Source organism: Anabrus simplex, chromosome 4, assembly GCF_040414725.1.
Source record: "Anabrus simplex isolate iqAnaSimp1 chromosome 4, ASM4041472v1, whole genome shotgun sequence".
In the NCBI taxonomy this organism is placed as follows: domain Eukaryota; kingdom Metazoa; phylum Arthropoda; class Insecta; order Orthoptera; family Tettigoniidae; genus Anabrus; species Anabrus simplex.
In genome coordinates, this window is record NC_090268.1 from 206,681,348 (window position 1) to 206,696,476 (window position 15,129).

The window sequence follows — 15,129 nt, forward strand, 5'->3', positions numbered from 1 at the left end:
AAAATATAGATTTGAGGAAACAGGCAATAAATGTAGGTGTGACAGGCTGGAGTTGGCTTAAACATCCACCAACTATGATCGCATGAGAGTACATTTTAATTCACAAGTCCATCAATTTCATAGATATCATAATTCTTTTCCACAGTTATAAATGATTTTTTAATTTTATTTTACCGTGGAAGGTGTATGTCCTAACGTAGCATCTTAATTCATAACATGCCAATTAGGAAGCAGTTCTGAGATGCGGGTAGATGAGTGCTTGGAGATGTTGTAGAGAATGGTCTCGCCACTGGCTAGGATTGCTCCCCACACACCAAAGGTACCGTAGTCTATGATCGAGTGGTTACAAGCAGCCATGATGGCAAGATCTTGACCTGGGCTGGTGACACCTCTTTTGCTCACAATAAACACATCATTGTGGTCCGTTATCAAGTTGTGACGACACCAGCTCGGATCATCGCTTACCACCAGGAACGCTACGTTTCCACTATACTTTGCTCGAAAATAATCCATAGCAGTCAGAAAATAATCAGCATCCGCTAAGAAAATCCTTCGTGTCCTCCACAGATAGTTACGATAATCTGTTCTTCTAACATGAATACCAACATAGACTGTATTAGTAGTGTTTAGTAACTGACCTGCAGTTTTTAAAACTTTCTGGCTTGTTTCTGTAAGTCGTCTCTTAAATCTGAACTCATGCCGAATATCATCAGCCCAGGAAAGAACTAGATCTGGTAACACTGCGAATTTGGGCAGCAAAATGCTTTGGTTTGTGTAGGTCCAGTACTCGGGGGTTTTAATGACACTATCCCACTTAGCCAAGCAGTGTGCTACATAACCTAAGGGTGGAATGCTAAGGTCGTCAAATACTTCATCCAGCACTTTACGAATACAGCGAGGTACGTACGGCTCCAGTCCAGTTCTCCGTGCCACGGCCCACACCGAAGCGTACTCCCACATCTGGTTACCTAGACGGCCACCTTGAGACACGGTCACTATGCCATCTTTAGGACAATGTTGCCTCCAGACGAGAGGTACAGCTATAGGTTTAAGGTTAGTCATACAAAGAGACTGTTCATAATCTCCTAAATATTTCATGGCTTTTTTTCGTGGCAAATTTTCGTAAAGTGGAAATAAAAATAAGTGCACAAATACTATAATACACATAGCACAAAAAATTGAGAGAACCAGCAAGTTCTGGTGTGGCCTTGTCATACCGTGGGAATAGTCCTACATGTTAGCGAATAGGCTAAGCAGCAGCAAGGCAACAGGTATGTAAAGTAGCATTGCGTAACCATAAGTAATGCTGTGAAGAAAGCAACATATTTTCAAATGCACATGTGTGATCAGGTTCGCAGAAAAGAAAAACGAAACAAAATTAAAGTGCAAAATGCCGTTCTCACTACGCCTCTTGAAGTAACATGATCAATACCGTTCTGCTGGCTGCTTCGTCACGGACGTCCGCGACTGCCCGTCACTGGCACAGCGCAAGCCCGCCGGCGCGGTTCGCCTCGCCTCGGCTCGGCTCGGCGCTTCCCTTCCCCCACGCGGGGCGGTAAGTGTGGAACATCCGCCGTGGGAAAAATAGGTGACGAAATCTGGATGTTCGACGCGGATGGACGCCAATCCTTAATTGGAAAAAGTAAGAGGAAATTTGAAAGTTCTATTCAATGCGTTACGGAAATGTATTTATTCTTGCCTTATATTTGTGGTGAAGTTAGGGCTCGCGGTCGCCCTTTTACACTTACCCACTTTCAATAGCAATGCTACCGAGTGAGCTGGCCGTGCAGTTAGGGTCGCGTAGCTATGAGCTTGAATTAGGGAGATGGTGGGTTCGAATCCGACCGTCGACAACCCGGCAGGTGGTTTCCTATCGTAGTTGTGGTTTCCCATTTTCACACCAGGTCAATGCCGCGGCCGTACCTTAATTAAGGCTACCGCCACTTCCTTCCCAACCCCCCATAGCTGGGGACGCAGACGAAGAATACACTCACGGTATACCCTGCCTGTCGTAGAAGGAGACTAAAAGGGTAATATGGCCATCCGTCTTTTTTTTTTTTTTTTTAAAGGTTTGTCGTACACCGATACAAAATTCTTGATGTGCGTGCTGCATGGCGATAAGCCTCTGACGTGTGCGATTACGTTCGAAAGCCCGACGGTGTCGCCACGAATCACGTCGGGTGGGAGCGCCATGTACCCGTCCAGTAGCATCCGCCTGACAACGCAGGTCCCCGCCCAGCCGAATTAATATGTTTTCTTAATTTTTTCTCTGTATTCATTACTCTGAACACGCTGTTGGGTACATGCCATTGCGGGTGATTTGGAGGGAGTCCTAGTGCTCATTGCCTCAGTCATCACGTGTTAAGCATCATCTAACATAGGACCCGGGGCAATACCGTCTACGGCCTGGCCTGGCTTGATCGGATTGGGTGGCATTCGGGGAGGATGATTTCGGGCATGCCTTCGAAACTTCTTCAGCCGGCCCCGGGTGGTTCATTACCATGTCTTTAACATTTAATTCCCTGAGGGGCGCAACCCCCTAGGAACAAGCGCAGCGTGCTTGTTTGGGTTCCAGCTTCCCTAGGTTCCTGGTTGCTGCCAGAACCCATCGACAAGATTGAAGCTTGTTAAATCGATACTTTTCAGTCAAAACTTCGAAGGTATGTGCGGCGAATTGAGGATCTTAAGAAAATGCGCAGTGGTGGTTTGCTTCTAAAGACGAGCGCTGCGACCAAAGCAGATCTGTTGTTTAAGTGCGACACCTTTGGCGAACTTCCCGTCAAAGTGGAAGAGCACAAAATCTTGAATCTGGTTAGTGGAGTTATCTTCCACCGTGATCTCGTTCTGAACAAAGAGAAAACGATCATAACATAAGATGGATGAAGAATGAATGGAATAACCCGAGTAATGTAAGCAAGTACTTAGCTATAGTTAGAAATATATGTATACGAAAGTTACAGGAAAAGAGTGGTTATAGTAATGGAAGGAAGGAGAGAGTTTGCGGTGGTAATTGATTAAAGCTATCTACACAATTACTCAGGCACGGAGAGAGAAAGGGGTGTATCCACAGCTGGTGGTAATCCGTAGCAGGGGGAGTAAGCTATTGTGCGTGCATGGGCGATCTTAGCTAATATAGCAGCTATATGAGTTGGGATATCTGCTGTCCGACTCGTTGGCTGAATGGTCAGCGTACTGTCCTTCGGTTCAGAGGGTCCCAGGTTCGATTCCCGGCCGGGTCGGGGATTTTAATCGCTTCTGATTAATTCTTCTGGCTCGGGGACTGGGTTTATGTGTCCGTCCCAACACTCTCATCATATTCAGACAACATACCACACTACAAACCACCACAGAAACACGCAATACATCCCTTCATATGGGCCGGAAAACGGCGAAATACACATGTGCGACACAGTTCGCACCCGCGACCCCACAGGTGTGAGAAAAAGCGATAGCAAAACAAGAAGAAGATGAGCTGGAAATCTGCTGAGATAATGGCATGAGGTGACAGCATGTACTCCTCGGCTGCTGGATATTCGGGGCGGGGAGAGATAGGAGGCTCGACTCCTGCTTGGTGGTTATCCGTGACTGGGCGGTGGAGTTGTCATATGCGCCCATGCAGGCACTTGCTCGAAAGAATAATCTAAGTACACTTATGTTCCAGATATCATAGGGTCTATTGATTGGAGGGAACTCTGCATAGACTTCTGGAAATAAATATTCCGTCGTTCTGAACTCCGACGATGAATAGATGGAAGACAAGAAGAATCCTACCCCCTGCGGGTGGGGGACGCACATGTAGAATACACCCGCGGTATCCCCTGCCTGTCGTAAGAGGCGACTAACAGGGGCCCAAGGGGCTCTCAACTTGGGAGTGTGGATTGGCGACCACGGGGCCCTTAGCTGAGTCCTGGCACTTCAACTTACTTGTGCCGGACTCCTCACTTTCGTCTATCCTGTCCAACCTCCCTTGGTCAACTCTTGTTCTTTTCCGACCCCGACGGTATTAGAGCATTCGAGGCCTAGGGAGTTTTTCATTTTCACGCCCTTCGTGGCCCTTGCCTTTCTTCGTCCGTTATTTCATTTTTCGATGTGACGGATCCCTTCTTTTTTCTCCTGTTTTCTCTCTCTCTACCTCCTGTGAGTTGGGGTCCCAGACGAATAATACACCCACGGCATCCCCTGCCTGTCGTGAGAGGCGACTAAAAGGGGCGACCAAGGGGTGGTTGAATTAGAACCATGTAACTACTTTTGATTCGTACCATCACGTGGAGAACACCATGGGTTGCCTATACTTGCGAGTAGTATCACTATGTTAGTACGAAATAGGTTTGTGATTAGTAGCATCCATGGCCTGGTCGGGATTTTTCCAGTACCCGTGTGTCGTACCCATGTGAGCAACACCGCGGGTCTGGGCGTTGCCTGTGCATTGTACCACTGTATGAGCGACACTGTGGGTCAGCGTTGCCTGTGATTGGTACCCACTATGTTGAGGAACGGCACGGGATAGTGCGAGTCCCTGTGGTTAGTACAGACGTGTACATTAATGGTGTCCCGGCATAAACAATCAACACTGCCCCACTCCAGTACTGAAAAGAAGGGGAGAGAGTGAAGGGGTAGTGTTGAAGGCCAATCCAGTACAAAACATGGAGGAAGGGAGTGAAGGGGTAGTGTCGAAGGCACAATGACTCACCTTCTCGCTTAACGCATTGCTGCATGGACTGCATGCAGACTAGTGTTGGCTACTGAATGCATGATTCGAAGCAGTGTATCAATTCATTCAAGTCTCCGAGTGAATCGATTCACAGGAACGGCGAGCTCACGGCACACGATTCAGCTTACTCCCAGCGGACAGTGCTGAGTGGCGCACTCACTGGACGTTGACGGGGAGCCGAGCTTCCGCTGCAGCGAGACAGTGAATCATGGCACATCGAAAGAATCGTGAACGAACGCGGCTCAGTGAGACACAAGATACATACGGCTCCTCTTCGGCTCACTGGACACGCGGAGAGCCGATCTTCCGCTGCAGCGAGACATACAGTGAGCCATAGCACACCGAAAGAATCGTTAACGAGCACGGCTCAGCGAGGCACAAGATACACACGGCTCCTTATCGGCTCACTGGACACGCGGAGAGCCGAGCTTCCGCTGTAGCGAGACATACAGCGAGCCATGGTTCACTGAAAGAATCGTATGCTATAATGGACCCTCGAGCTCGGCTCATTTGAAAATAATACCCATTTGCATTCACTGTCCTCTTCTTACAGGGAGGTTTAAATAATAGATGGATTTATTTGCAGAGTTAAAAAGGTAATCAAAACATAATTCTGAAGTAGCTAGTAAGTAGGTAGGCTATTAGGTTATACTATTTATTAGTTTAATGAGTCTTAGTATTATAACTTAGTTGACATTTGACAATTAAACTCAACTCTAGCCTGCCCCTATGACTATGAGCCATGCTCATGACCACTCAAAAGTACCTGTTTTATATTGGGGAGAACGGCTCATTATTCTCTCATTTCATATGTTACATCGTTGCACAAGACTTGAGTCATACGTGGACAGATGCAATAACTTAACCAACAGTATGTTGAATCAGAAAACCAGCGGGCTACTGTACATCTCGGGTAGCTTATACAAAATATGACGATTTAAAAAAATCCTCGGCTGATTAGAAAAATAAATATTTTCAAAAATGACTGAGCGAGTTGTCTTGCGGTTATTATCGCGTTGTTATGCGCTTGCATTCGGGGAATGGTGGGTTCGAATCCCACCGTCGGCAGCCGTTAAGATGGTTTTCCGTAGTTTCCCCATTTTCACACCAGGAAATGCTGGGACTGTACCTTAATTCAGGCCATGGCTGCTACCTAACCTTTCCCACCCTGCATTGCCGGAAACCTTCGATGTATTAGTGTGACTAGCATTTTTTATAAGAAATGAGTTCATGAGTTCATAGTAGGAAGACCAGATGGCAGCTGCGAGCACTGAATGCTGTTGCTGCTGTCTTACCAGCACATACTACACAGATGCAGTAGGAGCGGTGACTAATGTGCCGTGAATTGGATCACTGTATCGATTCAGTAACGTGAACGGAATCAAATGAATCGATTCAGTAAATTGAATCGAATGTCCCATCACTAATGCAGACAGCCCGCTACAAGACTTCGTTGTGATCGAAATGGGCACAGTGGCGGATGTATTGAAGTACAGCATTAGGTTACCTACTCGTTCGGCCCCGCGGTGTACGGGGCAACGCGTCCGGCCTCCCCGGGTTCGATTCCCGGCCGGGTCAGGGGGTTTTGATTGTAAATGATTAATATCCCTGGCCTGAGGACTGCGTGTTTGTGTCGTCCTTAACGTTCCTCACATTCAACACTCAACACTTCCGCAATTCCAATTACATGCAGGTTCATATATTGTGCAAGTAGGGGCAAAAGAACTATACACGTCGACGCCCCGAACAAATAGCATTTTAAAATAAAAAATTAAAAAGTAATCTACTCTGATAATTACAGTATTAAGACGTAAAGGAGGTTTTTTAACCGAAGAGTATTTTATACTAGTTAGGAATATTTTGTAGCTGCGTTATATCGGGTCTACCAATCCTTCTTCACCTCGTTCTTGCCATATTTCTATCCATCTCCCAACTGTCTTAAGACTGCATGGTATTGTTTGTGCTATTGCTTGGGGGACCATGTGAGCCTCCTACATGTTAATAACACGGCCTCGACTCACCTGTGGTAGGTTAGGAGCCATCTTATTACAATGTTACAGTATGACGCCGGAATACGCACACTGTGTATTCAGCACCGCCTGTTCACTCCCTTCCCCTCCTTTTCAGTACTGGAGTGGCCTTCAACACTACCCCTTCACTCTCTCCCATCCTTTTCAGTACTGGAGTGGGGCAGTGTTGATTGTTTACGTCGGGACATCATTAATGTGCGTGCGTATACACTCGGTGCGGAGCCTTCTCAGTTTGCGTTGGCTCTGAGCGGCGCCGTGGGTCAGCGTTGCCTGTGATTGGTCCCCACTATGTTGAGGAACACCACGGGATAGTGCAAGTCCCTGTGGTTAGTACATTCGGTGAGGAACCTTATCAGTTTGCGTTGGCTATGAGTGGCGCCATTGTGTTAGGAACAACATAGGCATGCGTTACCTGTACGAGGTACAATACTTGTGAGTAGTACCATCTTCTGTGGAACACCGTGAGTCTTCGCTACTTTTGATTAGTACCCCAAAATGACAAATACCATGGTTCTACTTTACTCGTGACATGTACCATTCTGTGGGGCCTTAGCCATGGATTTTGGACACCTTTAGACATCAAGCTTCCTCGATTCAGGATTATGCTTCATATGTGGTCCCTTGGTCAGTAATACTATTTTTTCTGATCCTTTTTGCGTTGGATCCACTGTTTTTTGTTTGTGTATTTATTGTTTTTTGGTTTCCTTTTGGTTTCATGTCCATCCATTCATTCTTCATGCCTTTTTCTTATTTTGGTCAGTGGATGATTATGATTTTTTTTGTTGCCATTTCATTTCGTGCCATTAGGGGCCGATGACCTCGATGTTAGGCCCCTTTAAACTCCAAGCATCATCATCATCATCATCATTAAGAAGAATCCTGGCGTGACACACGCTCGGCGCATTACGCGCAAGTTCAACGGTGATGTTGCCACGGTTGCCTTCATTATCTCTTTCAGTGTTCCCAAAAAAAGTCAACCTATCGTTGCGATGTGAGGTCGTACATTCCGCTTCCTATGCGGTGCTTTCAGTGCCAGAGATTCGGACACATGGAGCCCCTGTGGATGGGGGACGCAGACGAATACACCCATGGTATCCCCTGCCTGTCTTAAGAGGCGACGAAAAGGGGGGACCAAGTGATGATTCCATGAACCTACTACGCTGGCGTAGCGGGGGGAGAGATGATACTCCCACATGGCGCGCCCCAGGTGGCGGATAGGTGGTTCCTAATCGGCTTGCCGGCGGACTTGAGGGAAATAAAATACCTATCGCGGACCAAACACACTATCCCCTGCGGGTGGGGGTCGCACATGTAGAGTATACCCGCGGTATCCCCTGCCTGTCGTAAGAGGCGACTAAAAGGGGCCCAAGTGGCTCTCAACTTGGGAGTGTGGATTGGCAACCACGGGGCCCTTAGCTGAGTCTTGGCATTGCTTCCACTTACTTGTGCTAGGCTCCTCACTTTCGTCTATCCTGTCCAACCTCCCTTGGTCACCTCTTGTTCTTTTCCGACCCCGACGGTATTAGAGCATTCGTGGCCTAGGGAGTCTTTCACTTTCACGCCTTTCGTGGCCCTTGCCTTTCTTCGTCCGTTACTTCATTTTTCGAAGTGACGGATCCCTCCTTTCTTCTTCTCTCTTCTCTCCCTCTTCCCCCTGTGGGTGGGGGACGCAGACGAAAAATACACCCACGGTATCCCCTGCCTGTCGTGAAAGGCGACTAAAAGGGGCGCCCAAGGGATGATTTTCTTTGAACCATGAAACCACTTTTGATTATTACCATCACGCGGGGAACACCATGAGTCGCCTTTACTTGCGAGTTGTACCACTGAGTTACGTACGAAATAGGTTTGTGTTCAGTAGCAACAGGGTAGGGGGGTGAATCAGTATGGGTTTTCCAGTACCCGTGAGTCGTACCCATGTGAGCAACACAGCGGGTCTGGGCGTTGCCTGTGAGTTGTACCACTATATGAGCGACACCATGGGTCTGCGTTGCCTGTGATTAGTACCCACTATGTGAGGAACACCACGGGAATACCAGCACCCGTAACTAGTACACCTAGGTGAGGAACCTCATCGGTTTGCGTTGGCTATGACTGGCGCCATTGTGTGAGAAACACCATAGGGCTGCGTTAACTGTATGAAGTACAAGACTTGTGATTAGTACCATCTTGTGTGGAACACCGTTAGTCTTCGCTACGTTTGATTAGTACCCCAACATGACAATAGGGAACATGCATGATCCGGGGTTTTAATTAAAAATATGCTAATCTGATTCAAAATTTCATGCAGAAATCAAAAATGTGATCAGAATGTACAAACAATAACTCCAAACATGATAAAAATCTACGAAAATGTCACGTCACGCAAGTACGCGATCTCATTGGTCTGACGTCATCGTACAGGTTGACTGAATTAGCAGACGAAATAACACATAGTGTGCTGTGAGAAGCAGGATACACTTCGCGTATTGCTACTTTACGTTAGTGTCTGGTATGGTTAAATTCGAGGTTTATACATTGGATAATAATCTGAGTGGTATATTTTAGACTTAAAATGAATCCTGCCCAGACAGTGAGGCAGAAAACTTATAAATGGTGTAGAGTTCCGATGTGCAATAGCACATCGCATACCATACCAAACAAATTGTTTATAAACGTTCCAAAGACGCTAAAACTAGGGAGAAATGGATTTTGGCGAGCCGGAGAAATGCTGGAGATATATCGGAAAAGTCTACAGTTTATTTTTTTGAAGATTTTTTTTTTTTTGCTAGGGGCTTTACGTCGCACCGACACAGATAGGTCTTATGGCGACGATGGGATAGGAAGGGCCTAGGAGTTGAAAGGAAGCGGCCGTGGCCTTAATTAAGGTACAGCCCCAGCATTTGCCTGGTGTGAAAATGGGAAACCACGGAAAACCATTTTCAGGGCTGCCGATAGTGGGATTCGAACCTACTATCTCCCGGATGCAAGCTCACATTCGCTTTTGAAGATTTTAACGTAAGATTAATTTGTTTGAATTTTCAAATCACTTTTCCATGTCAGCTGTTCTAGTGGTAAAACTTTAAATTTTAATGTATGATGCTTTATTTAAATGCTTCAATTACATCTTGGAATATGAAAGTAATAAACAGTGCATTAAATAATGCTGATTATTAAAGTATTCTCCAAACCTAACCTATGTTTTGGGTGATACATGTCTAGATAATAAATCAAAGGGGTTATGAACCATTTTGACAGCTCTAATTCTACCAATATATCTTGGCATGGGACAGTTATGTGTGTCTTTATTGAAGAGCTTAATTGGTAAAGAAATTTAGGCTATATCTAAATACTCTATAATGTAACAAAGAATAGGCGTGTGCATCATGAAAGGAAACAACGTGAATTTAACAAATGTATAACTCTACACAAAACCAATGCTTGTCTGTTACGGTCTTATAAGTTAACAATGCTCAATTATAATAATTATCATAATATTAATGAAATAAATAACATAATTGCACACAGGTGAAAATAGTGATATAGGTGTTTAAAATATCCAACTTAGCCTAAGTTTTAGGTTATACAAGCCAAGTCAATAAACCGAAGGGTAAAAATACCGCGCGAGTTGGCCGTGCGGTTAGGAGCGCGCAGCTGTGAGCTCGCATCCGGGAGATAGTGGGTTTTGAACCCCACTGCCGGCAGCCTTGAAGATGGTTTTCCGTGGTTTCCCATTTTCACACCAGGCAAATGCTGAGGCTGTACCTAAGGCCACGGCCGCTTTGTTCGCATTCCTAGGCCTTTCCAGTCCCATCGTCGCCATAAGACCTATATGTGACGGTGTGACGTAAAGCAAACAGCAAAAAAAAAAAAAAAAAAAAAAAAGTAACAGCATCCAAAGACATTCCTGTATTGAGCGACTAAAATGTCACCAGGACACTTTTCTTTCCTGATATGCTCAGCTTGTTAAAAGCCAAATGTAATTAATGTTATTGGCTTCACGCCCCGCTAACTACTTCTACGATTTTCGGAGACGCCGATGTGCAGGAATTTAGTCCTGCAGGAGTTCTTTTACGTGCCAGTAAATCTACCGACACGAGGCTGACGTATTTGAGCACCTTCAACTACCACCGGACTGAACCAGGATCGAACCTGCCAAGTTGGGGTCAGAAGGCCAGCACCTCAACAGTCTGAACCACTCAGCCCGACTTGTGAAAACTAGATGAAGTCATATTTATCTTTATCATGTTTAACTTTTTCCCTCCACAAAGATATTTAATTCTCTTTCATGGACCTCGGAAGTGGGTAGGCCAGTTGTCCCAACCATAAATATATATTTTTTTGGGGAATTATAGATTATAGTACTATGATCTTTCTTTCCTTCTTTCTTTCTTTCTTTCTTAATCAGTTTATCCTTCAGGGTTGGTTTTCTCTCGGACTCAGCGAGGGATTTCACCTCTACCACTTCAAGGGCAGTGTCCTGGAACGTGAGACTTTGAGTATGGTGATGAAACTGGTGAGGAGGGCCATTACCTCGCCCAGGCGGCCTCACCTGTTATGCTCAACAGGGGCCATTTGGAGGATGGGAGGATCGTACGGGATAGACAAGGAAGAGGGAAGGAAACGGCCGTGGCCTTAGGTGCCTGGAGGAGAAGTAGGAAAATACGAAAAACCACTTCGAGGATGGCTGAGGTGGGATTCGAAACCCTTCTACTCAGTTGACCTCCCGAGGCTGAGTAGACCCCGTTCCAGCCCTCGTACTATTTGTTTTCAACTTTCATGGCAGAGCCGGGAATCGAAACCGGACCTCCGGGAGTGGCACACATTAACCACTACACCACAGAAGCGGACTAGTACTATAATGCTACCTATATGTTTATGTTAGTGCTGAAATCCGATTTCTTACTTTACTAATGCTGAAAGCCCGAAAATGTAATGTTATTCTTTAATAGGGAATCAGTCTAGAAGGAAATGTTGAAAGTGATGTGATATCTATCCAGGTTCGTTGTTATCCTAATACTATGGGTTACAGTACACTGCACGTATATAAAAGACGCCACTTACAAACTTGCTTGTTATCCGCGAATTTCTGCGGCCACAAAAGTCACATTTTTCAAGAATGATGACATCTACACATGCCGGGAGTGGGTAATTTGCGCGCCTGCTGCCTTCCTTGGATGTGGTAGCCGTTTCTCAGGCTCCCTCTCCGGAATCGAACCCTGATTCCCCGTTACCCGTTACAACCGTGGTAGGCGCAGAACCTACCATCGACAGTTGATAAGGCAGACATTTGAAAGATCGTCGCCGGCACGAGGACCGTGCGATCAGCCCAAAGTTATTCAGTCACCAAGGCAAACGGACCGGACGAGCCGACCGATTGATTTTGATCTAATAAAAGCGTCTGACTGTGCTGTTTTGAACCTTTCTTCTGTCATTTCGAAGTTATTCGCGATCATGAATAATAAACAATCGGCTTTTAGCAACGGCTGATGCACAACGGCTGGTAGAGCTCCATGCGGTACTGGATCGTGACGTCACAGCGCGCCGCTTACGTCAGAGGCCGTTTCACTCGCCTTGCGGAAAGGCACTATTAAATATTTTTTTAATGGTAGAAAACAAGGCAACATACCACAATGTAATACGTTTACGTACTATTTCATTGGTGTACTTTTCAAAAAAAGTATTTTTGAAAATGATGCATGTTCCCAATTACCATGGTTCTACTTTACTCGCGACATGTACCATTCTGAGGGGCCCTAGACCTGGATTTTGGACCCCTTTAGACATCAAGCATCCTCGATTCAGGGTTGTGCTTTATAAGTGATCCCTTGGTCAGTAATACTATTATTTATGATCTTTTTTGAGTCGAATCCACTGTTTTTTGTCTGCTTGTTTCTTGTTTTTTTTGTGGATCATGTCTATCCATTCATTCTTCATGACATTTTTTTTTGGTCGGTGGATGATTTTGAACTTTTTGTTGTTATTTCATTTCGTACCATTAGGGGCCGATGACCTCGATGTTAGGCCCCTTTAAACAACAAGCATCATCATCAGCATCATGAAACTACTTTTGATTAGTACCATCACGCGGGGAACACCATGGGTCGCCTTTACTTGCGAGTAGTACCACTGTATTCGGTACGAAATAGGTTTGTGCTTAGTAGCAGCAGAGAGTGGTTCACTGTGGGTTTCCAGTACCCGTGAGTCGTGCCTATATGAGCAACATCACGGGTCTGGGCGTTGCCTGTGATTAGTACCACTATATGAGCGACACCACGGGAATACCGGCGCCCGTGATTAGTATATCTAGGTGAGGAACTTCATCGGTTTACATTGGCTATGAGTGGCGCCATTGTGTGAGAAAGACCATAGGTCAGCGTTACCTGTACGACGTACAATACTTGTGAGTAGTACCATCATGTGTGGAATACCGTGAGTCTTCGCTCCTTTTGATTAGTATCCGAACATGACACATACGATGGTTCTACTTTACTAGCGATAAGTACCATTCTGAGGCGCCTTTGACCTGGATTTTGAAACCCTTTAGACATCAAGCATCCTCGATTTAGGATTGTGCTTTAGAAATAGTCCCTTGGTCCGTAATACTATTATTTATGAGTTTTTTGAGTCGGATCCACTGATTGTTTTAAATTTGTCCATCGATTCTTTCTTCATGACATTTATTTTTGTCAGTGGATGAGGTTGAACTTTTACTTTGTCATTTCATTTCGTGCCATTAGGAGCCGATGACCTCGATGTTACTCCCCTTTAAACAACAAGTGATGATTGAATTAGAACCATGAGACTACTTGTGATTAGTACCATCACGTGAGGAACACCATGGGTTGCCTTTACTTGTGAGTAGTACCACAGTGTTAGGTAACAATAGGTTTATGTTTAGTAGCAACAGTGTGTGGATCACTATGGGTTTACGGTATCCGTGCTTACTATCACTATATGCGGAACACCACAGGCTTACATTGCCTGTGATTGTTACCATTATGTGAGAAACACATGTGTCTGGGCGTTGCCTATGATTAGTACAATTATATGAGCGATACCGTGGGTCTGCGTTGTCTGTGATTAGTACCCACTGTTACGGAGTATCGTGGATGTGCAGAGGTGAAAGAAGGTGCGGGGGTGAACAGGTCCCAAAATACGAAATTAAAGTTAAGATAAAATTTAACAAGGTTATATTTTCTTTTAAAGATTAAGAAATAACAAATAGAACAGGTACTCAGTAGCCGAAACACAATTCGAAAATGTACAATTACAATGATTACAGGATTTGGGCTCCGAGAGCCAGACACCTAATTCTTGAGCTATAAGCCCAACCTTACGATATACAGAATTCAACAAAAGGGCAGAAGACCCCAATCATGCCCAGGAGCACTTGCTCCCAATTACACAGTAAAGCCTCTTCGAGGCGCGCAGAAAACACAATTTTAGAAAGAGCAACCCGCTCTTAAGTTCCAGCCTATCAAAGGCCACACCAAACTCCACTTTCAAGTTGTCCTCCCAGGACATGAAAACAGGGGTAAAATACCCAACCTACTGAGGCCTACTAAGTAAAGAAACAGGATAATTACCTGGCCTCTAAAATACCAACTTGAGAGGAGGCGAAGCTGCACTCCTAATACATTTTGTTTAAAACCTACTTGGCACTAGGCCGTTAATGCAAGGGCTAATCCCATACTAAGGAGGTGACTTATATGAGAAGACAATTTACATTACGCTAGAATGGAAGAAACGGTTGAGAAAATAAGTTCACCTCAAAGCAATATGAGTGGGAGCTCGAGAGGGTTAAGCACTCTCTATCCGAATTTATAGTTTAAACAGATAGAATTGATACCGAGTGTCTTTACATTTTAAGGGAAAGTTACATGGTAAAAGGCTTCGGACCTGCCCCGAGAGTTAAACTGCTGAGCTAGCAAGAAAGGAAGTTATTAAACGGCCATTACCTTGTGGATGAACAGCTGCCCGAAGAAAGAGGCGCTTCCCGCCCCCTGCTACGTACTTTACACACTGAAAGATGTTACTGAAGTGGCGCGGAGACCCGAAAATCAGCAGTTTATATACTCTCGCGGAAAGTTCGAGGCGTTTCAGGAATGAGAAAACCCTCCCACAAGAATTTTATTGGCTAGGGTTAAGCAACATATCCAAGTTGAAGAAGATACACCTGATTGGTCATAAATTAATTAAAGAAATTCGGGATTGGCTAAATTCAAACCTGGCGGAAGGAAGGGGTTAATATTGCCAACATAAACAATAACTGAAAGAAATTTAACAAAGAACAAACTTATGAACACAAAATTTCTTCAAAAACATAGTTCTTTCACTTCGCACTAGGGTGCATAATTGTATTTCTTCAGTAGTGCCGTCTAGAAGAGAATGTCCACACTTCTTACT

General features: G+C 45.1%; 1 protein-coding gene across 1 annotated transcript; it reads right to left on the reverse strand.

The window, feature by feature from the left end:
* Positions 1-204: 204 nt before the first annotated feature.
* LOC136872572 (galactoside 2-alpha-L-fucosyltransferase SEC1-like) lies at positions 205-1,215 on the reverse strand. Its single transcript, XM_067146374.1, has one exon. The coding sequence runs from the start codon at positions 1,213-1,215 to the stop codon at positions 205-207; it is 1,011 nt and encodes a 336-aa protein (XP_067002475.1).
* Between the last annotated feature and the right edge of the window lie 13,914 nt (positions 1,216-15,129).

Coding starts and splice junctions, on each gene's coding strand:
- LOC136872572 (XM_067146374.1), bottom strand. CDS start 1,215: ATGACAAGGCCACACCAGAACTTGCTGGTTCTCTCAATTTTTTGTGCT.